The following is a 24,479-nucleotide window of genomic DNA, read 5'->3' as shown; positions in this document are numbered from 1 at the left end:
ACTCAGGTCTTAGAGCCCAGGGCTACTTTCCTTAGGAGTAACCCCTCTCTGACTCTTCCCTCCTTGCAGGTATGAATGCTGCTGTCAGGGCTGTGGTCCGTGTTGGCATCTATACTGGTGCCCGTGTCTTCTTTGTCCATGAGGTTGGTTCTCTGCTCTGATCCCCATCACCCTTTGTTTTCTACTCCCTCTCCGCACCCTCTCTCCTTATCGCCTGGTTATGTGTCTAATTGCTCTTGATTCTGTGTCCCCAAGAATCACTCCTTCCCGCTCTGGGCTCCAGTAATGATGGTGGGGCCCAGAGATCTGCAGACCAGGTCCTCGTGTTGCCTGTTCAGTTTAAAGTAAGAAGTAATTCTGCCTTCCCTTCACCTACCCCCGAACAGAGAGGGAAGCTGAAACAACTTAGTATTTCACATCCAGAGTCCGAGCCTCAGGAGGACGAGTCCCGCTCTGTTTCTGCAGTTGTCTTACTTTCCAGGGTTCTAACTCCTTGCTTCCCTCCTCTCCTTTTCCGCTCATCCTCTGTCCACTCTTCTTTCCTTAAGGTCTGTCTCCCTTTCTTCTCTTAAGTGTTACCATCTCTTTTCAAGTCATGTTTCTCTCCTTTTCTCCTTCTAACATCCCTGTCTTTTTTTCCTCTTTTGCTGGTTATCAAAACCATCTGTCATCTAGTTCCCCTGGGAGGAAATGGGATGAGCCATAAATTAGAGAAATCGAGATTAAATGTTAGGAAGGGGGCATCCTGATGTTTCAAGAATGAGAGAAACTAGAAGAGGGTATTGGAACAACTGATGTCTCCTTCCTTGGACTGTGTTTTTCTCAGGAATGGGAGGTGACTTGATTCTTAGAGAACCTCTTCCCAGGGACCCTGTCTTAATCCTGGGGGTTTGGGGGAAGCCTAGCAGAGGCTGAGTGGATGTAATGTACCCCACAGGGTTATCAAGGCCTGGTAGATGGTGGAGATAACATCCGGGAAGCCACATGGGAGAGCGTCTCGATGATGCTTCAGCTGGTATGTTCCAGAGGGCTCTGTCCCCTGTTTGTGCTGTCTGTGTCTCACCCCATTTGGGTGGGGCTCATGGTTTCCCGAATTCCCTGCCATGTGGCTTAGTAGAAAGGGGTTCTATGACCACAGAGGGGCTACATTTACCCTTTACTCTTTGCATTTGAAAACATCACCCTGGTTTCCTGGGGCAGGATGTAGGGTTGGGGTGTGATCATAGGACGCTTTGTTCTTTATAGAAAGGTCATAGGTGAGACTTGAGGAGCTGGCATGTAATGGGGTGCTCAGGTCACGGGGAAGGTCAGGCCCTGAAAATAACCTCATCAGGGGACAGGAGCCAGAGCCAGAAGTAGAGCTGAAGTTTGCCAGTCCTCATGTTATGACGATGAGGTGACCCGAAACCGGACCTTTTAAGGAAGGAAGGAACTGGGATAGCCTTTTAGAGTTTAAAAAACCCCGAGATGATCTTGATTGCATCCGCAGCCCCTTTTGCTACTTTCTCTAAGTCATTCTATACCCGTTTTCTGATTTACTGAAAAATCTACACATTACATTTGTATTCTCATTCTTTACCTCAATCCCCTAAAAAAAAAATCCATGAGGAGAAACTTAATGAACAGCACTTAGTGAAGATTTTAAACAGGCAATGGCACCTCCATAAAGCAGTCTGAGAATGAGCCAAAATTCTTCATCAGTACCCAGAAGGCATGGATGCCCAGAGTTCATATGATTTGTGAAAACCCTGGGCGTGCTCTCCTGTCTTGGGGTGTCTACAAGCTCCTGGGAGTTTAGGGCTTTCCCTGCTCAGAGCTGTTTTTCCTGTGAACGCCTGGGTCTTGTGGGTCCTCCCACTGGCACACAGGTCTCCAGGCGCAAAGGGGAAAGGACTAGCAGTGCTTGGCCCCTGCTGAAGTCACTGCTCTGCTGCTTACATGTCTAAGATGAGAAAGATGAAGGTCATTTTAGAGGCCTACATACACGTGTGTATTCCCTAGGTCTCTTTAGGACAGTCGCCATGACAAAACCTTCAGTGGCACAGGTCCATCTTAACCATCTTCTAAGAGGTGTAGCAGAACGTGGGAACGTGGGAAAGACCCCGTGATGCCTCAGCCAGCACCATCTCACCTTCCTTTAGAAGGGACCAGTGGGAGAAAAAAAAATCTCAGTGAACTACAAGGAGGTGAAAAACAGGGCAAGTTCCATGTAGGCTCATGCAAATCAAACTGAAAATCAAGATAAAGTGAATAACCTTGAATGCAGTCAAGGAAGCTAGCTAGGCAAATGAAATAGAAATGTGTCAAAGGGAATTGAGACTCACATGTCTTCCACTAATGGCTAAGCTTGTACAATTATATGCCCTTAGACAAGAGACTTAAACATCAGTGTTCATGATTCTGGAGTTTGAAACTCATGTGAATTTCATTAACCCTTTTCATGAAGAATAAAGCTTTAAAACAAAACACAGACGCACACATACATGAAGGGGCCAGTGACTCTTCAGGATGTCAGGGAACTTCTTGGGAGCCATGTGGTGATGTTGGGATGGGGGAATCCTAGCCTGTTGAGCCCAAATTTGGCCTTGTCACCTGGGGATCTGACTCCCACCTCTTCCCCAAAGGGAGGCACAGTGATTGGAAGCGCCCGGTGCAAGGACTTTCGGGAACGGGAAGGCCGGCTCCGAGCTGCCCACAACCTGGTGAAGCGTGGGATCACCAACCTGTGTGTCATTGGGGGAGACGGCAGCCTCACTGGGGCCGACACCTTCCGCTCTGAGTGGAGTGACTTGTTGAGTGACCTGCAGAAATCAGGTAAGCTGCTGCTCTGTCAGTGCGGTTTCTGCACATGTGCGCATCACCTGCCTCCTCTCATGGGAGAAAGTTGTTGCCCAGACATAGAGGCAGTCTTTGCCCACCTCTTTTTGCCATTGTTGACAATTGCCATGGACTGCAGCCCCTGCCCTCTCCAGCCACCTGCTCCCTGGCACTGGGGACCTCACCCAGGGCCCCCTGCTTTGCTTCCCCTCATTAGGCAAGATCACAGCAGAGGAGGCTACCAAGTCCAGCTACCTGAACATCGTGGGCCTGGTTGGCTCAATTGACAATGACTTCTGTGGCACTGATATGACCATTGGCACCGACTCTGCCCTGCACCGGATCATAGAGATTGTAGATGCCATCACTACTACCGCTCAGAGGTGAGGGCCCAGGAGGAAGCGGTGTGGGAGGATGGAGCTGGACTAGATCAGCTGGCTGAGTACTAGAAAAGGTGAAAGTGCTTGAGCTGTGATATTATTGTGATCGGTTTTCTGGGGACTAGAACACTGTTTTTAACTAAGAATTACCCCTGGAGCACTTAATTTTACTGCTCCATACCATAAAACTCGCCTCTGGCCACTGTCTACCCACACGTGTTGCTCTGCGGGCTTTAATACCTGTGGGATCTCCTAAATGACTAAGACAATTCCAGGGCCCCCCAAGCCTTTCCAGCCATATCAGAGGGATCGTAGAGGCCATCATGCCACAGGTCAGATGGGAGGGACTCAGGGGAGGCAGTGCAGGAGAATGGGGGTACAGAGGGGTGGCAGTCTCCCAGGGGTGATCCTGGAGGATTCCAGGTCAGTCGAGTCCTCTCTCCACTTCTTTTCCCTTTGCCTCTTCCCTTCCTGGTCCCTCCTTCCCAGACACAGTGCCTTAGTACTGACACCGTTTCTGCAGTGCTTTCTCAGGCCTGGGAAGGACACCCCGTGGCTAAAAGCGATTCCCCTGGGTCTTCCAGGTCTCTCAGAAGAAGGCCCACAGCATAAACATATACCAAAGATAGGTTCCTGGGCCTCGATGTGGGTGGGGGCCCGCAGGTCTGGCCGTAGGAACATTTGGACTGTGTAAGCCGTCTGTCTCTCTTGCAGCCACCAGAGGACCTTTGTGTTGGAGGTGATGGGCCGGCACTGTGGGTAAGACTGCCCCCACCATCTTGTTTATTCCGTGTACAAGCAATAGCCCTTTCCTCTTCTCCGGAGACCTGGGGGGCTCCCCGTGGGGGCAGATCAGGAGGTCTACACACTTCTCTCAGTGTGGCCACCTTTCCTCATCCCCACCCACCTCCCTTACACACCCACATGTGCACATGCAATGTGAAAGAGCAGACAGTGCTCTGAGACTGGGAGCCACTGAGGCAGGTGAGTGTGAATAGAAGGGCCTCTTGAGGGGCAGAAGCTCACTGAGCAGCTGTCTCGGTGGGGCTCCTCCCATCACCCCAACGGTGAAATGGGGGCTCCGCAGGCCTTCCACCTCCAGTGGGACCAGGTGGCCTTGTCGGGAATGGGGGAGGCTGGCTGTGATCTGTGGCTCCTGCCATAACACTACCGGCTCTCATCTCAGATACCTGGCCCTCGTCACTTCCCTCTCCTGTGGGGCCGACTGGGTCTTCATTCCCGAGTGTCCACCAGATGACGACTGGGAGGAACACCTCTGTCGTCGGCTCAGCGAGGTGCTGGCACTTGTCTTGCTCTTTAATCCCCTTGCCCTGTTCTGCTGCTGATGGCTTTCCTGTCCCATCAGTTTCACGACACTGACCATGTTGCCCTTTGTTCTCAACCAGACAAGGAACCGTGGTTCTCGTCTCAACATCATCATTGTAGCTGAGGGTGCGATTGACAAGCATGGGAAACCAATCACCTCTGAAGACATAAAAAATGTTAGTATGGGTGGAGCCAGAGGGGCCGTGACACCTTACCAGCCCCGAGCCTGTTCCCCAGTAGTTTCCGAGTCTCCCCTTAGTTCTTGTGCACGTCTGTCCCCGAATGTCCGGCCCCCTGGTTTCCTCCCACCCAGGGATCATTACAAGATAAGAGGCTGAGTCATCCTTGGTTTATCTGGGTCCCTGCTTGATTCCTCTTCTTGACTCTGGATCTCTCTCTGTCCCTTCAGCTGGTGGTTAAGCGTCTGGGATATGACACCCGGGTCACTGTCTTGGGGCATGTGCAGCGGGGTGGGACACCGTCAGCCTTTGACAGAATCCTGGTAAGTCACGGGGCTCTGTGGAACCCTCAACTTGCTGTCCTTCCGCAGCACAGGGGCTTCAGCCATTGCTCACACCGCTCCGTCACCAGCCTCTGGACTGCAGTGGGCCTTGACTCATTGCCACATGCTCCAGAGTTCTCTTTTGTTGCAAAAAATGATGGGAGACGCTAGGCTTCGCTAGGGTCGAATATCTTACAGCCCGAGTGAAAGATTAAGATCTAACCTTAGACACTGTTTGTGCTCCCATCCTGCTTTCATCAAGAAGGGAATCTTACTCAGCCCCATTAATCCTCTTGATAACTATAGTGGATATGGTTCCCTGGAACCAGGAAGAATCCTTGGGGGCTCTTCTGGCAAAAGGAGGACGCATCATCAAGCTTTAGATGAAATGTGGGTCAGAAGGTAAAGCCCAGTGAGTTCTTGGCTGTAGTCCTTAATGTGGAACTCAGCTCGTGATTTGGAATGGGCCTTGGATGACCAGGTCCTCCAGGCCGAGACCAGAGGGGAGGCTTGGACCAGAGCGGCTTTGCTTCCTGCAGGGCAGCAGGATGGGTGTGGAAGCAGTAATGGCGCTTTTGGAGGGGACCCCGGACACCCCAGCCTGTGTGGTGAGCCTCTCTGGTAACCAGGCTGTGCGCCTGCCCCTCATGGAGTGTGTGCAGGTGGTGAGTACTGACCCCAACCCAGCTTCCTGCTAGCCCCCAGCCCCTGTCTGTGTGAGATCTGATTGGGAGAGAGAGCAGCTTCCGGGGCTGCCAAGGCGGGTGCAGGTGGGGAGGCTGTGTGCCAAAGGAAGGAACACGAGGGGAAGGCACTCGGGGGGCTCTGTGCAGGAGCTGTCCCCTCTCCAAGCCTCAGTTTCCCCATCTGACAGATGTTCCTAAAGAAGATGCAGACCGCTACATCCTACCTAATGAGACCCAATATCTCCTGATACCCACTCTCAGGAGACATGCAGTCTCTCTCCAAACCTTATTAAAAGCAGGGGAATATTATCAAGGTTTGGCTGGATAGCTTATCCCTCACTCTGATTTCTCTCTTGAACCATCATGAGGTTACTGATAAGTATTCACCTTGAGCGTGAGTGTAAGGATTGGAGAGAAGATGTGTAAGTGGTCTGGAAGATGCTGAGCACTCAGGAAATATGGCTCTAATTATAGAGGAATCGCTCCTTTGATACCACAGAGCAGACGCAGTGGCTGGGAGCTGAGGTGTCAGGTTGCCTCTCAGGCCTGGCTGCCCAGCTCCTGTATGCTTCTCTCTGAGACTCTGCAGTCCTAACGACTTTCAGGCCAGACAGGCTCCAGCCTCGCCTGGAACCATATCTCTGAAAGCCCCCCAGCTAGAGCATTGACTCTCAGAGCAGAAAGCAGTGGAAGCATGGGGCAGGGATCAGACTTGCTTCCTAAGTGGTCATCTGCAGGTGACCAGTCTTAATTTTCTTATTAGCTTAGAGGCCACCATGAGGCTGGAGCCCTGGGTGTAGAATGGAGGGAGATGCTATGTTACTTGTGTGTGCTCTGCCATCCTGCACATCTTCTAGTAAATAGAGCCCAGATTTAGCCCTTTTCCTCTGTTGCTCGTTACTCAGAAAATTAAGGAAAAACACAGACACTTCTTCTGTGAAAGTGTGTCGGGGGGGTGGGTACTGAATAGGCAGGGTCCAGTCCCAAGCCCAGAGCCGGGCAGAGTCTCGGTATGGGATGGGAACCCAGTTGTGTGAGGAACCCTGTCCTGATTCTGAGTGTTGCCCTTCTCCCTCAGACCAAGGACGTGACCAGGGCCATGGATGAGAGGCGATTCGATGAAGCCATGAAGTTGAGGGGCCGGTGAGGAAATGACCAGGAATTCGCTAACCACAGAAATCAGACATCAGAATGAAGCCAAAAATCGATGTAGCACAGACCCAAAATAGGAGCTTCTGTTTTCTTCTCTTCTTATTGTCTGTGCAACAGTTTCTTCCCAAAGAGAACTATTGTGAGATGGCCAGGAGGCTTGGTTCACTCCCAGGATTCTTTCCCTGGCCTTAGCTTTTCACAGTTTGTTATTGCTGTATGTGGACCCAGCTAGATCATGAGGGTCTCTAGGCAAGGGAGGGGGTGGTGCTCAGGGGTGTTTGGTAAGTTTATGGCCTCTTTATACCCACCTGCTCCCCACGCCCCACCAATCCTTGCTCAGGCTCCACTTCTGTCCTTGGAGGCTTGCCCTGTGGAAGTTCATGCTGGGAACAGAGCTTCAGACCGGATCCCCTTGGCTGCTGGCCTTGGGGAATGGCCTGAAAACACCGCTCGCTCTCTCCTTTTTTAGGAGCTTCATGAACAACTGGGAGGTATACAAGCTTCTGGCTCACGTCAGACCCCCAAAGTCTAAGGTACTGGCAAGCTGCTGTCTCCTCTTCCCCTTGGCCCTCTTTCTCCCTCATCCTCCCATTATGAAGGGTGCCCCTCAGTCCACTCAGCCTTCAGCCTTGCTAACTTCTTTGCCTGCCTGTGTCTTCAGTGCTGAGACCTGGACACCACTAAGTTAATTTTCTCTCACCCCAGAGAATGTTCTTAGTGTGCCCTGGAATGTCTTGAACCCAAGACCCACATCCGCTTCAGGGCTGACAAGATAGCATGCAAGGAAGGGGAAAGAAGCTCATGTGTTATTTCTCTGGGCAAATCTGGAGTGATCGCATCTAAGTGCATTTGAACCATCTCTTCCAGTGGTGTAGTGGCTCTTAATATTCTATCACACTAGCATGATCTGGATTGCTTATTAAACACGCATTATCTCCTCCCTCCGAGGGAGATCAGATCAGGAGTGGGGCCAGGAATATGCAGATTTAATAAGCTCCCTGGGTGGATCTGATACAGCAGGTGGTCCAAGGATCCTACTTTGACCAATACTGCCCTGGAGGGTCTCGTGTTCATTGTGTCATGATGTCTGGGATCAGGAACCACAGCTTTATTGATCTGTGGTGAAGACTTCTGCGTCCCTGCTGTGTGTGGGGGTGGGGGGCAGGCTGTGCTGGCAGTCCCTGGGGGAGGGCTGTGCCATGAGGACCGTGAGGGGCTCAGGCCTGCTCCCCTCACTGACCTGTCCCCTCCCTCCCCACTTCCTCCCGCAGAGTGGCTTGCACACGGTGGCCGTGATGAACGTGGGCGCACCGGCCGCGGGCATGAACGCCGCCGTTCGCTCCACTGTGAGAATCGGCCTCATCCAGGGCAACCGAGTGCTGGTGGTGCACGATGGCTTCGAGGGCCTGGCCAAGGGCCAGGTGAGGGCTGTGGGCCGGGAGCGGCCGGCCGGTCTGTTCCCCTGTGTTCCCCGTGCCCCACAGCCTTTTTCTTGGGGTTCAAGCAGAAGTAGATACAGGAGTCCCCCCTTTGCTGCAGGGGACACATCCACAGTGGATACCTGAAATTGTGAGAGCACCAAGCCCTGTGTACGGTAGATCCTTGAACAACTTGGGTCCAGCTGCGTGGGCCCACTTACATGCAGAAGTTTCTTTTTTCAGTTTGGCTGTGCCGCACATCTTCCATGATCTTAGTTCCCCATCCAGGGATTGAATCTGGGCCCATGACAGTGAAGGCGCTAAGTCCTAGCTGGACCCCTAGGCAGCTCCCCAGAACTTGTAAATGGCAAGCACTGTGGTACTGTGTGATCCGGGGTCGGATGAACCCATGGGTTCAGGTGGTGGATATGAGAGCTGACTGTAAAGCTACACGTGCAGTTTTGACTCTGGAGTGTGGACACCCGCGCCCCCATGTGTTCAGGGGTCGGCTCTGTGCTACGTGTTCTCCCTATACTAACAGGCAGGTCGTGTACACACCGTGGGCCACTGGACAAAGGGACGAGTCACGTCTCAGGTGGGATGAAGCAGAATGGTGCAAAATTTCATCATGCTGCTCAGAACACACCATTTAAAACTTAGGAATTGTTTATTTCTGGAATTTTCCACTCAGTATTTTTGGGCCAAGGTTGACGATGGGTAACTGAGAGCTTGGAAAGTGGGATCGCAGATAGAGAGAGAGCTGCTGTATTTAATTTTAGGGCAGTGGGAGGAGGCAGGAGGCACTGAAATAAGCCCTTTGCAAACAACATGTCTGATATAATTCTCTATCCCAGAGTTCAGCACAGGGCCTGGTGTAAGGCTTGTGAGTGAGCCGTAAGGGTGGAGGACGTTCAGTGAGGTGGGAGAAGCTGGTGCCTGGCACAGCTCTGCCAAGGGGATTGGCTCAGGGCTCGAGCAGTGGTGTCAGACCATGATGCAGACCTGTGTGACCTCTCCCCACAGATCGAGGAAGTTGGATGGAGCTACGTTGGGGGCTGGACTGGCCAAGGTGGTTCTAAACTTGGGACTAAAAGGTGAGTGGCATTCAGGATTACCTCCACCTAGTCACCCTAAAGGTAGCCCTTGCACGTGGGCGTCCGTTCATTTGGTTGGGGTCCACTGAGACCAGTCCAGTCGTCTGGGTCCTCAGAGGGCAGACGTGTCCATGTAGACATCTGTTAGCAGCTCTGGCGACTCCGAGCCCCAGCGTGTGTCCTTGGATGGGGTGAGAGTGGGGTAGGAAGGGGGCGCAAGTTAAGAAATTATAAACACAGTGCCTTCTAACACTTGCTTTTCTCTCCCTCAATTTTGCTGTCTCTTCCCCCAATTCTATTCCCCTCCCCTCTCCCCAATCAACTAGGACTCTACCAAAGAAGAGCTTTGAGCAGATCAGTGCCAACATCACCAAGTTTAATATTCAGGGCCTTGTCATCATCGGGGGCTTTGAGGTGAGCGTCCCTGCCATTTCTTCCCTCCTCCTGCCCCCGTCCCTGCCTTCTCCCCCTCATTCCTGCCCCCGTGGCTTTGTCTTCTCAGGCGTACACGGGAGGCCTGGAGCTGATGGAGGGCAGGAAGCAGTATGATGAGCTCTGCATCCCCTTCGTGGTCATCCCTGCCACGGTCTCCAACAATGTGCCCGGCTCAGACTTCAGCGTGGGGGCTGACACTGCCCTCAACACCATCTGCATGGTGAGCGTCCCCGCGGCTTCCCAGCCCCTGGCTGGGACTCCAGTCCCTGGACCGAGTCTGGGCTAGGAAGTGAGCCGCTTGATTTGTACCAGCCAAGTGGCAGTGTGAGAAGAATATTCTTCAAGCTCTGTGTTTGCCCACACTGCACTGAACATGTTGTGTCCATCCTCGCTGTGAGTCCTCTAGCCTAGAGATGCATCTGTACTCCACACACCAAGTGATTTTTACTTTCTGGGGTCCTACATCCTAGTTCCCCTAGTCCAAGCACAGAAAGGGTAGGAACAGCTTCCTTCTGGGGGAGGAGGTCTGCACTGCTCTTGCCTGGCGTGCCTGCCATCCTTGTTGGCAAGAACTGGAGGGGGCGCTGGGGCCCTGCTGGCCTAGGGGGACATCGCTCCAGAGTCGGGTGGTGGTGGGGCCCAGAGAAGTGACAGTCTCATCCCTGACCCTTTCTCTGATGTGTTGTCTCTGCAGACGTGTGACCGCATCAAGCAGTCAGCGGCAGGCACCAAGCGCCGTGTGTTTATCATTGAAACGATGGGCGGCTACTGTGGCTACCTGGCCACCATGGCAGGCCTGGCAGCCGGGGCTGATGCTGCGTATATTTTTGAGGAGCCCTTCACCATTCGAGACCTGCAGGTAGACGGCTACCCAGAGCTTGTTAGGAGGCTCTCCCCTGCCCCATTGGCCCCCATGTCCCCGTGGTGACCTAAGCTGTGAGAGCTTAAGGCAAGGACAGAGCTGATGGTCTGTGGAGTCCTAGGAAGAGTGCCGGGCAGGTGTGCTGGGGTGTGACATTCTGTATGTGGTGCCGCTTTTGTTGGAGCATTCATTTGAAGGGTGGCTGCAGCTAAGCCCTTTACGTGCCTTTTTGCATTTTATTTTCACAACAGCCATGCACGGGATTATCTGTAATATGGAGGGATTATCTCCATATTACAGATGAGCAAGGTTCAGTGAGGTTATAAAACTTTTCTAAACTCTGAGTAGGCAGTTTAACTGATTGAAAAAGTCACGTCCCCCCTACTTCAGATTTTTCTTGCTACCAAACAGACCCCTAACTCCATTTTTGAGGGGATTCCCTTTTGATCCTCATTTCTAAAATCTTTGTTCACTCGAGCCACACACAGGAGGGTGACAGGCTGCGGGACCTCACTACTCCAAGGGCCCAGCCGTCAGTGGAGGGTGATCCTCTCCCTCTTTCACCCCTGACTCGAAGCCTAGACGGGGGTGTTTTCTCCACAGTGAGTCACTGCTGTACACGAACACCACCCATTTAGAGACCGACACCGAGGGCAGGGTTGGCTCTCTGAGGGTGGAAGAACTGAAACCCCTAGAAAGGGAGATCGGGAGCGGGTGGAAAGGGGCTTCAGACAGTTCCCACACTCTCTCCAGCTTTCCCTCTGCCTGCTCTGTCCAGCTCAGCTGGGTCTTCGCTTCTCTGTCTGTAGTGACCTTCTTAAAGGGATTAGGTGCGGGCCAGCCCTGAGCTGTCAGCGGCCCTCCCTCCTCGTGTGCTTCTCCCTCCTGTGGAGGCCTGCTCAGCAGGGTTTCGGACTTTCCATTTCATTTTCAGGTGAATGTGGAGCATCTGGTGCAAAAGATGAAAACAACTGTGAAGAGGGGCCTGGTGTTAAGGTACCTCGTCCCTGGCCTGCTCCTGAGTGAGGAGGAGCAGCAGTCAGACTTCGGCCCGGGCCAGACGGCATCCCTGGCTGGCACACCCTGCGGAGTCTGTGGATACAGCGCGGGAGAGCCTGGACCCTGGGAGGAGATGGGACTGGGAGGGACAAGGCCCACAGAGCTTGGAGGAGGCAGGGGGAGGGAGGGGGCCAGCGCCCGGCACAGGCTTCTGTCTCTCCTGCAGGAACGAGAAGTGCAATGAGAACTACACCACTGACTTCATCTTCAACCTGTACTCTGAGGAGGGGAAGGGCATCTTCGACAGCAGGAAGAACGTGCTGGGCCACATGCAGCAGGTGGGGCAGACACACCATGCTATCACCAGATGGCCGCAGAAAACCCCCAGCCCAGCCGGAGTCTCCCAGTGGCCTCCCACCTGCTGGTGGCTGATGGGGCCACCACAGCACGGGCCTGCAGGCTCTGCAGTCACAGAAGCACAAGTCTTTACCTGGAAATGGCCTGATCCTGTGCTTCATGCTCTTTATTTAGGGCAGAGTTTCTCCACCGTGGCACTCTTGCCATTTTGAGCTGGAAAACTTTTTGTGGTGGTTGTGTGTGTCGTAGGATGGCTTAGCAACACCCCCAGACTCTACTCACTAGATGAGCCCTCACTGGTAGCATGCCCTCCCCACTTGTGTGACTGAGAAAAAGTCTCCAGACATTACCAAGTGTCCGCTGGGGGCCCAGGCCATCTCCAGTTGAGAACCGCTGCTTCAGTGAAGAAGATGAGGCTCAGAGAGGAGAAGTAATCTTCCCAGAGCCGCTAATCAGGCTTGAGTGAGGCCAAGATGAGCTGGCCCAGTGCTTTCCCCACACACCATGCTGCCTTTGTGGGCACCCCGTGAGATGAGTGTGGGCACCTTGCCAGGGTTGGGCTCTGTCTCCACTCACTAGGGTTTCCAGGGGAAAGGAATCCGCATCCAAGGCAGGACTCACTCACAGATGCTGCTAGTGGTCTGAGACCTGCCCCATCCCAAACCTTCCCTGCTGATGCCCCTTAAGTGTTGACCTTTGACCTTTCTGTACCCACAGATGAATTCACATTATCTCAGTTTGAATGGGCTTATCAGCTCCTGAAGGAATGGGGTACTATTGGATAAAGTATGAAGACCTCTTTTCTGGTTTTCCTTCCTTCCCACTTTCCCACTTTTGCTTGGTTCAGAGAAACTGCGTCACGTTTTATATTATTCTAAGGCGCTACCAAGGCACCCAAATCAGGTCACAGGGAACACTTGTTCATCAGTGGTGACTGACAAAAGCTGCTAGGCTAGTGAAGGGCAGCGAGCTGACCAAGAGGCCAGGAAGATTAGGAGTAAATGAACAGGGTCATGCAGCCAGGGAGCTAGAAGAGGCAACCGGGAGACCAAGCATCCCCTCATACTAATTACTCCTCGAGCTGACAAACTGCCAGACGTGCCAGCCCAGCTCACCCTGGTTCCCTGCCCGCTTTCAGGATTTCCTTTCATAGTTAAGACTTCTGGATTCCTGTTTCTGGTTATAAACTTGAGACCCATCCTTTAATTTTTCTCTGTGTATTAGCATGTCTTCGCCACTTCATTAGAGTCCTGCCCCTTTTAACTTTTATCACTCTTTTTTCCAGGGTGGGAGCCCGACTCCATTCGATAGGAATTTTGCCACTAAGATGGGTGCAAAGGCTATGAACTGGATGTCAGGGAAAATCAAAGAGAGTTACCGTAACGGTAGGTGGGGTAAGAGGGCGAGCCGCTTTCCTAGAGGCTGGTTCCCAGCATAGAAGCTGACTGACTATCCCTGTTGCAGGGCGGATCTTTGCCAATACCCCAGACTCGGGCTGTGTTCTGGGGATGCGTAAGAGGGCCCTGGTCTTCCAACCAGTGACTGAGTTGCAGGAACAGACGGATTTTGAGTGAGTACATCTGCCTCCTGGGGTGGTTCCTTCCCCAGTAGTTGCTGAGATCTACTCTTCCCAGGCTGTTCACGTCTTCAGGCCTTTCTTCTTAGGATTAACATATGTAGTCATACCTACTTCAGATCTGATGCTTAGGTCCCAAATTCAGCCTCTGCTGCTCCACTTCGTCCCATAGCCTTGGATAGTTGATCGGGGTGCTGAAGATTAAATCATCATCTACCTCGTCCCTCTGTAGGCACCGCATCCCCAAGGAGCAGTGGTGGCTGAAGCTGAGGCCCATCCTCAAGATCCTCGCCAAGTACGAGATTGACTTGGATACCTCAGAGCACGCCCACCTGGAGCACATCACTCGGAAGCGGTCCGGAGAAGCTAACATCTAGGCCTCCTTGCAAAGAGAGGAATGGATTCTCTGCTCGTGGTCAGCTCACCCCAACAGACCCAAGCCCACGTATCCTCACAGGTTTCAGTGCGTTTTCCATTAGGTTCCTTTTACTCTAACTGCAGCCATGGTCAGCTCTAGCCAGGGAGCTGGGGTGGGGGCTGTAAGTGGAAGCTCCCTGTATGTAGAATTTCTCCTGACTTCTTCCCCAGCTTCCTGTCACACAAGGCTGGACTCCTCTAGTGCCACTGCTCGATTTCAGTTACTCGGTTAGAATTGTCCTAAAAATAGGCTTTATTTATTTCTTTGTGATAACAAGGTCATGGTTCCTCTACCACTGTTAGGACAGTGACACACCATAACTACACTAATAAATGCCAACTGGTCACTGTGCTCTGGCTTCTCCTCATATCATCCTCACAAGTGCATTCCTGTCAGCCCCAAGCAATGGACTCTGTCCAGGCGGACACCCGGGAAGAGGCAGCCTGTGTGCTAACTCCGTGTACTTCTGTTCTTGGGTCCTCTCGACTCTACGCAGGGTCCCAGCCACAGGACACCATCGTCACCCTCATGCCACAGGCAGCCCCTCCCGCATCCTCTGTAGCCAAGGACACTCCCAAATTCCCTAAGCATAAGGTTATGTTTTACCTCTTGGTCATACACCCATTACCCAGCTTTGCTTTTTTTCCAGCCATTCCCTAATCTCTACTCCGACAATCCAGGGTTCTTCCTTCTCAACTTTCCCCCCTGTGCTCCTTTCTGGATGAAAGCCAGACTCCATCCCAGTGGGGTGACATGTACATTCTGAATGCCTGGAAAACAGAGACATTCAATTCTGGACCTCGTTTGGTGGGTTGGTTGAAATGCTGTTTCAGGAAACCATGAGTTGTTGGTCAGCTCAGTTTGTTTTCTGTTCCACAATTCCTCCTTAGCAAGTACCCACGTAATACAGTTGGTCCTCAGGACTGGGTCTACATACTGTGCCCTGAACTGATGGGATGCTGCCCTGTCAATGAGAGGCTTGAGATTAGAGTCCAAGAATCAGATCCTGGCTCTTGGCACAAGCATACATCTCTCTCCTACTAACACAGCTTTCTCACTTGCTTGCTGAAGCAGGAAGGAGGTTTGGGGTGTTTCAAGGAACAGAGGAAAGGACTGCCTAGTGCTTCACTTTTGCTGGCTATCCAAAGTATAACTGCTACCCCCTAGAAACAGTTCTAAAAAATGACCGAGAACTCTTGTCAGAGTCCAACATTAATTAAAGCAGCCAGATGTTCTCTGTACAGTTCTGTAAGGGGAAGAAAAATGAATAAATATCAAGCACTGTTACCACTGATTCTTCAAAACAGCCTATGCAGGTGGTGTGACAGTCTGAGATGACACTGGGACTCAGGGCAGTAATGTAAAGAAAAGTAGGAACAGTAGAAATTTCCAAACTTGCTTTTAGACCTTTTTATTTCCTTTTTTTTCCTTATGTGAGCCAAAACACCAATAACAAAAGGACAAAAGCAGACATACTTTTTCAAATTAGCTGTGTCAGAAGATACTGTTCATTTTTATTTATAGTTCCCAATCAGTTAAAAAAAAAAAAGTCTTTCACATTTGCATAAGGTCATCTAGAATCGACGACTTGATCTAGCTTAGGAACATGAAGAGGAAGAGTACCTAGACTTAAGTATCGTTCACTAAAACAGATCTCTTTTGGGTAGGTGGGTCATCTCAGAGGAAGCTCTTACGAGTGCTCTTCCCCCACTCCCCAACTCCACCCACACCACCAATGTCTTTTTGTGTAGATCAGTAAAAAGCAAAGTTTCCAAAACAACTGAAAACAAACTCCAAACTCTCAGCAGAGTGAATGAAAGATGCATGAGACAAGGCAGCCCAGCCCACGTCCTCCCCTGCTAGAGCAGACACCTCCCTCTATGGTGGGCGCAGGAAGAGCCTGCCAAGCCCACTAGCACAAACTGGCTGTCACGAAGAGAAAGAACTGCATTCGAAGAAAAGTTCTTAGGATTGCTTAGAACCTTTTATCCCTTCTACTACATGGAGAGCAGCAAGATAATCTTTCTAAAATAACATTGCTGAACTACTGTAAGCCTTGGGCACACTCATGGAAAAGCAGCAAAAACTGCCCTTCCCGTCAGTGGTGAGAAGGGGCCAGTCCCTTTTGAATGCCCGGGGATGATTCTAGGGACATCCGGCCCAGTTCTGAACCTGTGCACCATCTGAGGCGGTAGTTATCTTCATCTTTGGGCTGCAGCTGTCAGCTGGAATTTTCTTAAACTTCTTTGCAGATCAATTAAAATGTTTCTAGTGATTCTTCCGAAAGTTAATCATGTTCCCAAAGGCAAACCAAATGCACATGCTATAAATACTCTTCATCTGCCCAGAGAAATTCAGTCTCACTGTTGATTTCTTTCCCTAAGGAGGGTTGGGGACACCTCTTCCTTTGCAGGGTGCAATATAAAAGGCCTAGTAAGCAAGAAACAGAAACAAAAGTGAGGGACAGTTTTTTGTTTGTTTGCTTGGTTTGGGGAGGGGAGGTGATGTGAAGGTTACTGTTGTGACATGTTGCCTTGAAATATAAACCACACAACAGGAACAACTGCTTTTCCTGTTTTCCAAGACAGACGGTGCTGCAGGGCAAAACCTTACACAGAGTTGCCGGCCTGACGTCTCCTCCAGGCTATTCTACGAGTAACAGGTATTCCTTCAGAGAAGCTGGCAGAGGAAGGCCCTTGACGGCATCCGGCAGATACTGGAGTCCCAGGCTCCGGCGCACAGCATAGCGAGAGAGTGTTTTTAGAGTCCCTGGGGCTGAGCACAGAACAGTCAGCTTTTCACACAGCTGCTGGTCTTTGGCCACTTCTCGTGGCATGGTGCCATTTTTCCTTAATTCAAAGTGTCCAACAGCTCTGTGGAGGAGCTCAAAGCAAGAGTCCTCTTTCTCTGTCCCAAGCCCCCTGACTAGCAGAGCCACCAGGCGGGAGATGGGCGTCTGGCCTTTTAGGTTGATGACTCTGACCTCTGCACCGTAATCAAGAAGGATGCTGACGCTCTCAAGATTTCCCTTCATGGCAGCCCAGCTGAGCGGGGTGTCATTGTTGTAATCCAGGGCGTTGACAGAGGCCCCGCTCTCTAGGAGGGCCCGCACACACTCAGCATTGTTCTTAAAGGCTGCCCAGTGAAGTGGGGTGTCTCGGTTACCATCCAGTGCGTTGGGGTTTGCACCATACTCCAACAGGACCTCCACACAAGCCTCATCTTTCTCAGCTGCATAGTGGAGGGCTGTTCGGTTGTAACCATCCAGGGCATTCACCTGTGAAGAGGGAGCGACTATATTACAGTGTATGGACAATGGGCAGGCAAAGAGGCTTGCATGTGCCTATCCACTGTCTTTGCTATGTGATTTTCTGAACATGCAGGTCAACAAGCAATTCCCAGGGAGTTGTGACCAGGATGGAGCTGAGGAGCAAGCAGGAAACAATAGTCCCCAAGCAACCAACACTCTATTATGTCCATTGGTTAGCTGGCCTGCATCATCTAGGGTTTCGCTGCCACATCCTTATTTACTGTTCCCTAGGACCTCTACCTGGAGAAGGCGATGGCACCCCACTCCAGTACTCTTGCCTGGAAAATCCCATGGACAGAGGAGCCTGGTGGGCTGCAGTCCATGGGGTCGCAAAGAGTCAGACACGACTAAGCGACTTCCCTTTCACTTTTCACTTTCATGCACTGGAGAAGGAAATGGCAACCCACTCCCGTGTTCTTGCCTGGAGAATCCCAGAGACAGAGGAGCCTAGTGGGCTGCCGTCTGTGGGGTCGCACAGAGTCGGACATGACTGAAGCGACTTAGCGGCAGCAGCAGCAGGACCTCTACCACACAGTAAGGGGGAAGAAACAGAAGTCTAAGTACTTGTAATTACTCTGAAAGACATTTATTGGAAGGCAGCTTGAACCTACTGGCAGAGTAAAGGTTCTGGATTATTCTACTTATCCTGACTCACTCTGTATCCTGTGGCTAATGGCAACCAGACTGAAAAATAATGAAGTCAAGTTTCTGCCCATGTAGCTCTGCTGTGTTTTTTAACCACACAGAACAGCTCAGAACTATTCATCCAAGTCAGCCCCCTGCAAACATATGTTGTGGGGTCATGAGAGAACCTGGAGGAAAGCATGCCGAGGAAAGAGCACAAATCCTCCGATGCTGAAAAGCCACTGGCTTGCTGAACTCAGCATCTCCTATAATATTTGGAGGCTACAAAGATTTCATTTAAATCCTAGGTTTAAATAGCGAATTTTCTCCCCCATAAAATGCACTAAAAAAAACCCACCCCTGAAATATTTAATCTTCAATCTTCTATTTAGCCAAAAACTGAGTTCAATCTTCTATTTATCTAAAAACTGCCCCCTCACCCCGGGGATAGTCTCACTTTCATCGTTGCTATTAATCACTGGCTTTCACTTCAGGGTCGCTCACAAAAGTTACGGGGTAGTTCATGACAGGCAGAGAACAGCATGGTTGTGTGGAGGTGGGGATGCTGGGGGCTAGAGCAGGCTTACGCACCAGTGTGTCTGGGGCCTGCACACCTGCTTCATGGCATCTTTGATTCAAATGACTGCCTCAACCTGTGCAACCTGAAGATTCCACAAAAGTTGTCAAAACTGCTACTTTATTTAACAGGCACTTATTTAGTATAATAATTACTACATGCCAGTGTTCTAAACAGTTTCAACCTTAGGAAGAAGACACCATTTATCATCCTCATTTTATAGATGGCGAAGCTGATGCAAAGAAAGGTTAAGTGACCTGTTCAAGATCACAAAGCTGGAAATGACAGCTGGAATTCAAATCCATGAAGTCTGGGTCCAGACTCTCTATTCTTTTGTTCATTATACTATGCTGCTGCTTGCTAATGCCAATAAAAGTTAATCTAGTTTTTTTATGTTAAGATACATTAGAAAGAAGATAACAAGATATGGTGAAACAGAAAAAAACGAACAGGCAGAAAGAGCACAAGTAGCTCAATCCCGAGGAAGGGACTGACCCACTGACTGATTTTCCAGTGATAGACACGTGAGAAGTGCACGCTGGCGGCAGGTCTCAAGTGGTTTAGATCGAATCAGGGTTGAGGGGACTGAACAGTCAAAAGAGGATTAAATAGAAATATAAACAACCCCAGAAGGAAGGCTGGGAGATTAAGGGGAGATAAAAATTACCTCTTCCCAGAGCCATGGTCAGTGTATGAAAGAAAGGCAACGGAATGAAGTACTCTGGATGATTTACCATTACATTTTGTTTGAATATTGGCCACACCAAAGTTACCTAGAAGGTGGGAGCAAGAAGGTGGGACGAGATAGGAGAAGAGACAAAACATTTTAAGGAAGTGTGAAGCCCAAGTTTTAGTGAATCACTGATGTGACAGTGTTAAAAAAACATTACCTCAGCTCCCTTTTCCAGCAGTAACTCCACACAGTCCGCATCGGACACCATGCAGGCACAGTGCAAGGGCTTCAGCGTGCCGTGGGTACAGTTCACATCTGCTCCCTAGGGACAGAAGGAAGCTTCAGTGGGTGTGCTCAGCTCTGGCTCACCAGGCAGGACAAGACTCAGATCAATGGTCTGGGGTAGGGGTGGAGAAGGGGTCTAGCTCTAACTGTATTGTAAATATACTACCAGCCCCAGTACCTATTCCTGTTAATTAAATGAAATTACAATGCCAATATCCAAACCAAGAGGATACACTGAAGATGAATGAAAGGAACTGTTGATGCCTTAGATCAAGTCATTAAGTTTCTCCATAAGCTAGCCTGAAAGATGGCCCTGGGGATGGACATCACTAAGGACATAACCTTGCATGTAAAAGCAGTGGAACCTTATCACCAGGCAGGAAAGCTGGAAAAGCAATAGACTTTCTCTGGCTACCATGCTCTGAAAAAGTCAGGAATGTGTCTTTCAGACAGAAGCCAGGAGAACTGGCATGCTCTTCTTACCATCTAACAGATGACCATCACTAACAGTAAGGTCATCTTAATGTTATGTCTTTGTTTATAAACATATATAGCATGTACTTATAAACTAAGTGGCCCCTTGGTATCAGCATTCTCTGCCACCTAGCCCCCACTGGTACTTCTGTTTCGTATCTGATGAAGGAGCTGGAGACACCACGGTCTGACCAAAGTCACAGAATGACTCAGCAGCAGAGCTGGAATTAGAATGTGACCAAGTTTCTACTGCTGAGTCTTCTGATACCACTTTTGCTGAGAACAAGCTAATGCTATCTGACTTTTCTTCTCACAGCTGTGCCACACAACTCTGAAGCAGCTACAGAGCTCTAGGCTGTGAACAGGATTCTAGAGTTCTTCAAAAGAATGTACAGCAGTAGCCATCCGGACGCATTCTCTAGAGATTAAAAAAAAAATTACCCTGTAACTTTTCTTCAACAGGAATAATATACAGAAAAGCATCAATGCCCTTCCAGGATACTAGCCATTTAACAGAAGTACAGAATAGTACTGGTTAGACAGCAGACAGTTAAAGTGTTTCCTTAAGTCAAAAATTACCATGTATTTTAGGGATTGATAATCTCTATAGAACTGTAAGTGGTAGCTGTTGTTAGGATGATAGAAGGCCAGTGATATCCCTCCATGTAATTATTAACTACAAGGGTTTGAAAACCACTAACGCTTTGCTTGCCTCCTTCTTCCCATAGTACAACATGGGTAGAAGAGTTTGAGCTTGCTGAATGCCACATGCCCATACCCGGAGAGAGATTTTATGAAGAGCATGAAACTAGGGTTATCTAGAACATAATTCCCAAAGAAAAATATCATTTGCACAGAGTGAAAGGCAGAAGAGAAGAGAAGCAAAACGTATGTTAATGGTTAAGTTAATACGTTTTAGAATATCGTAAAACCTGTAAAAACTCCCTGTGATCTTGCGGTGAGTCAGAGCTGCAAATCTGTAATCTATTAGGATTCCCCAGGAACTCTCCCACCTCACCTCCCCAAGGACTCCTGCGTCAGCCCAGTGCACTCACCCCTCTGATGAGGTCCTCTACATTGTCGTGTGGGAAGGAGCGAATGGCAGCGATTGTTCGGATTAAGCGCTCTGAGAGAGAGTATTTGCTCTGAATGCTCTGCATAATATACCACATACTGGAACTCATCAAGGCTCAGAGTACGTTCACATGCTCCAAACTGCCTGAAACAAAGATGTTTTAGGCATACACAATACCACTGAGCACATCTGTCCTTAGGGTTAGAGGTTCTCCAAGGCCTTCCCACTACTAAAACCAGATTTCGAAGAGTCAATGGCTCATTAATACCATTCTTCCTAATCACAAGAAGGAGAATATGATAGTTGCTGAGGGAGCTGGGTAAACTGGATAAAAGGATTCTGACCCTGAGAACCCCAGCTCTACTCTCTGACCTCGTCTAGCACCGGACTTCCCCAAATGCTCCAAGCTCCCCATGGAGCTCTTTATGGTTTAAGAAAGATCAAGCCAGGAAAGGGATTCCTGTAAAGGCCAAGGATTTCACAAAACATCTGTTTTCCTCCTCTGAATTATGCGGTCTTTATTATCAGCACCCCCTTTAGGTTACCTGTTACATTTGACCTTGCGGTATAGTTATGTTCATACTATTTTTCAATCTAAACTGTAATTAATTGGGAGGCAAGGTTCTCGTCTTCTACTTTTTTAGACCATCTCAGGCCAGCCACAGAGTCTCACAAAAAGTAGCTATTTAATAAATACTGGTTGATTGACTAAAGGGTATACGAGTGATTATTACCTGTGAGAAGAAACAGAACAAATGCATTTATGTTAATGATGACAAGCCATCTGTGAAATAGTTTAAAATGTCTTCAGCAAAGAAAAAAATGAGAAGTTTTTGAGGTGAAATTCTAAAATAAGGAAGGAATGCCAAAGCATAATTACTCTGGGGTCATCTATGTAAAATTAGGAAAAAAGTTTAAAAGTTCTGACTAATGATATATGTTTGCAGTTGCAGGAAAATAAGCAGATTTAAGAGTGAAAAATGAATTTAAAAATTTAATAATTGGCTATTTGTGACAACTGAGAAGTAGACCTGAGTTCTGTGTTGGAAGAAGAAAATAATGCAATATTGGCTCAGACAATAAAGAATCTGCAGGTCTGGAAGATCCCCTGGAGCAGGGAGCGGCAACCCACTCTAGTATTCTTGCCTAGAGAATTCCATGGACCTGGCAGGCTACAGTCCATGGGGTCGTAAAGAGTCAGACACAACTGAGCGACTAACACAACACAATCAAAACAATACTTAAATTCAACTATGATAAAAAGTTTTGGCTCTCTAAGAGCCATGTACCAGTTGAGGAACATTTAAGATTACAGCAAAGAAGGCAGAGCATTTTTATGAAAAAGCATATATCAAAAACTGTAAAGAAAGCATGGTATGCTCTCTAGGTGTAACCATTTAGGAATCTAGGATCCTGTCAAACCATAAGCTCCTTGCCAGTAAATAGAGTGTTATTTTTAATAGTGCCTGGCACACAGCAGGTTCTCAATAAATATTTGTTGAATCAATGTACAGCTTATTACTTAGGACCCTAGAAAAATTTAAGATGTACAGTAATTAGACATCTTATGTATATGATGATTACTAAGGGAAAAACTAAAATTTTTTAATTTTGGTCATTTCATACGATGTAACTTTTTTGATGGACTCTCCTCTTATACATTATGTAATAATACTATAAACTCTTCCATCTTGCTACTGGGTAGCCATTTATCTGTTTAAAATATATATAGAATTAATTAATGGAAGTTAAAAATCAATTCATAGGTATCAGTGATTCAAATTTGGGTATTCTCCCTACTTTATTAAGAACAAAGCTTATTTATTCTTAATAAGCTTACACACTTTTTTATATGCCTCTCTGAAATTTTCCAAATAGTTTAGACTTGGAATACGTTTTAATCTTTGCAACAGCTCCTCAGAGACAAGAGTCTGTATTTTACACTTCTTTGTTGTAAGGAAAAAGGGGAAAAGGTACAGATGTATTTGAGTCAGCGATTCCAAAAACAAACAGAGCATCCAAAGTGGAAGGCTTAGCCCGAAGTGGTTCTGTTAAACATTTCTGGGTCATGATAATCTGAAAAAAAAAAAAAAAACCCCAAAAACTAGACCCTTGCAATCATTTTCGGCACTTTCTTGGACTCCAGGCTAAGAAATCCTAACTCAGAATACAACCACTAGTTCTCTGCGGCTGCCTCAAAGCTCCTGCTGAAGAGTGAAACTTCGGGGCACACTGACAACATTCACTGTCAGGAAGCATCACGAAATCTAGACTCGACATATCGCCAGACAGCAGTCCGTGCACGGTTTGACCCTCTGTGGCCCCTTTCCTCTGCTGGAGCAGAAAGCTCCCTCTCTCCCATTTTCTTCCACTTCGGATCCAAAGAAAACACCAAAGGGGTTTTCTTAATGCGAAGCTAGAAGCAAAGGAGGGGAGAGGCGACATTCAGCAGCTCTAGTGCTAGGGAGGCCGGGCTTTCGCCCACGGGCTCGGAGGCCCGAGACCCGGCCAGGCGCGCCCCTGCCCCACCGCACCAGCTGAGGGGGCTCGCGGCAGCTAGGTCTCGCTGAGTCTAAGGGGCGGAGGACGAAGACGTGTGGTGTCACTTTCCGCACGGGCTCCGCAAAGACCACAGCAATCCCAGCAGGTCTCGCGGGGCCGGTACTGAAATGCGGTCACGAAATATGCCGGGGAGCCCCAAAGGCGAACCAATCCCCGCCCCTATCTCCTTAAGGCCCGGGACGAGATCCCAGCCTCGAGGGCTGGCAGATCGCGAGCGGGGAGTTAAAGTGTTACTGGGCGTGGTGCTCGAGGTTAGGAAACCTGACTGCAGACATTCCTGCAGCGGGGCGACACTCACCGAACCGTGGGGCTGACCGGGGTGGTGAAAGCGGCTGTCAAGGCGTGACCCGGAAGCAGAAGTTGTCTCCCGAGGGCTGCTCTGTTTACAGGTTGGGCGACTGGGATGCGCGCGTGCGCACCGACCACCGTCCGAAGGCGGAACGCGCCTGCGCAGTCTTGCGAAGCCGCTTCGTCTAACTGGTTTAATCAGTTTACTTTCTAGCCGCGGCAAAGGCTTTTGCGCAGGCGCAATGTGGCGCTTTCGGCCGCAGCTGCGGGGCTCGGTCTGTGGCGGTGGTGGGCAAAGAGCTCATCAGCTGCTGGCTGTTGGCCCGACTCTGGCCCTACGTGGACCAGGCTTGCAATGAGTTCATCCGAAACCTCCCCTGCCTCTTACTGTCCCCATCTGATAATCGGACCTGAATACCCCTTTTCCAGATTATTCCCAAACTCGCGACACTGATTCTATTGGTTTGGAGACTAAGCTGTTAGTGAGAAGTATCTTTGGCAAATAAGAGACTTCCAGCCTTTTTCATAAAATATTGGAAAGCATTTATGCTTCTTCGAGCATTGTCCACTCTCGAAGGAAACTATATTA

General features: G+C 49.6%; 2 protein-coding genes across 8 annotated transcripts in view; one reads left to right on the top strand and one right to left on the bottom strand.

Annotated features, from left to right (window-relative positions):
* The window catches only part of PFKM (phosphofructokinase, muscle), a 42,252-nt gene extending 27,812 nt beyond the window's left edge, over window positions 1-14,440 (top strand). For 2 of the 6 annotated variants that reach the window (XM_068970515.1, XM_068970520.1), the window contains 21 exons: window positions 70-143; window positions 938-1,015; window positions 2,625-2,814; window positions 3,035-3,200; window positions 3,912-3,956; window positions 4,384-4,492; window positions 4,604-4,699; window positions 4,933-5,025; window positions 5,565-5,690; window positions 6,790-6,854; window positions 7,333-7,396; window positions 8,135-8,284; window positions 9,305-9,375; window positions 9,702-9,789; window positions 9,878-10,030; window positions 10,505-10,669; window positions 11,607-11,668; window positions 11,898-12,009; window positions 13,314-13,413; window positions 13,493-13,598; window positions 13,837-14,440. In XM_068970515.1, the coding sequence (XP_068826616.1) occupies window positions 70-143; window positions 938-1,015; window positions 2,625-2,814; window positions 3,035-3,200; window positions 3,912-3,956; window positions 4,384-4,492; window positions 4,604-4,699; window positions 4,933-5,025; window positions 5,565-5,690; window positions 6,790-6,854; window positions 7,333-7,396; window positions 8,135-8,284; window positions 9,305-9,375; window positions 9,702-9,789; window positions 9,878-10,030; window positions 10,505-10,669; window positions 11,607-11,668; window positions 11,898-12,009; window positions 13,314-13,413; window positions 13,493-13,598; window positions 13,837-13,981 (2,258 nt within the window). In that variant the 3' untranslated portion in view covers window positions 13,982-14,440. Of the gene's footprint in view, window positions 1-69; window positions 144-937; window positions 1,016-2,624; window positions 2,815-3,034; window positions 3,201-3,911; window positions 3,957-4,383; window positions 4,493-4,603; window positions 4,700-4,932; window positions 5,026-5,564; window positions 5,691-6,789; window positions 6,855-7,332; window positions 7,414-7,990; window positions 7,999-8,134; window positions 8,285-9,304; window positions 9,376-9,701; window positions 9,790-9,877; window positions 10,031-10,504; window positions 10,670-11,606; window positions 11,669-11,897; window positions 12,010-13,313; window positions 13,414-13,492; window positions 13,599-13,836 lie in introns of all 6 variants that reach the window. The other 4 variants (XM_068970516.1, XM_068970517.1, XM_068970518.1 and 1 more) reach the window with 4 other exon arrangements.
* A 1,005-nt stretch (window positions 14,441-15,445) lies between these two features.
* On the bottom strand, window positions 15,446-23,958 carry ASB8 (ankyrin repeat and SOCS box containing 8). 2 transcript variants are annotated; one of them, XM_068970907.1, is made up of 4 exons: window positions 23,901-23,958; window positions 21,021-21,180; window positions 19,424-19,528; window positions 15,446-17,299 (listed from the first exon to the last, which is right to left on the bottom strand). In XM_068970907.1, the coding sequence occupies exons 2-4, from the start codon at window positions 21,147-21,149 to the stop codon at window positions 16,667-16,669; spliced, it is 867 nt and encodes a 288-aa protein (XP_068827008.1). In that variant the 5' UTR covers window positions 21,150-21,180; window positions 23,901-23,958; the 3' UTR covers window positions 15,446-16,666. The 2 variants fall into 2 exon arrangements, with proteins under 2 accessions (XP_068827008.1, XP_068827009.1); XM_068970908.1 differs by lacking the exon at window positions 21,021-21,180 and having other exon boundaries at window positions 23,901-23,930.
* Window positions 23,959-24,479: the final 521 nt, after the last annotated feature.

This window comes from Capricornis sumatraensis, chromosome 4 (genome assembly GCF_032405125.1).
Source record: "Capricornis sumatraensis isolate serow.1 chromosome 4, serow.2, whole genome shotgun sequence".
NCBI lineage: Eukaryota > Metazoa > Chordata > Mammalia > Artiodactyla > Bovidae > Capricornis > Capricornis sumatraensis.
The sequence above is the reverse complement of the archived record's forward strand: the minus strand, read 5'-3'. Positions and strand labels throughout refer to the sequence as shown.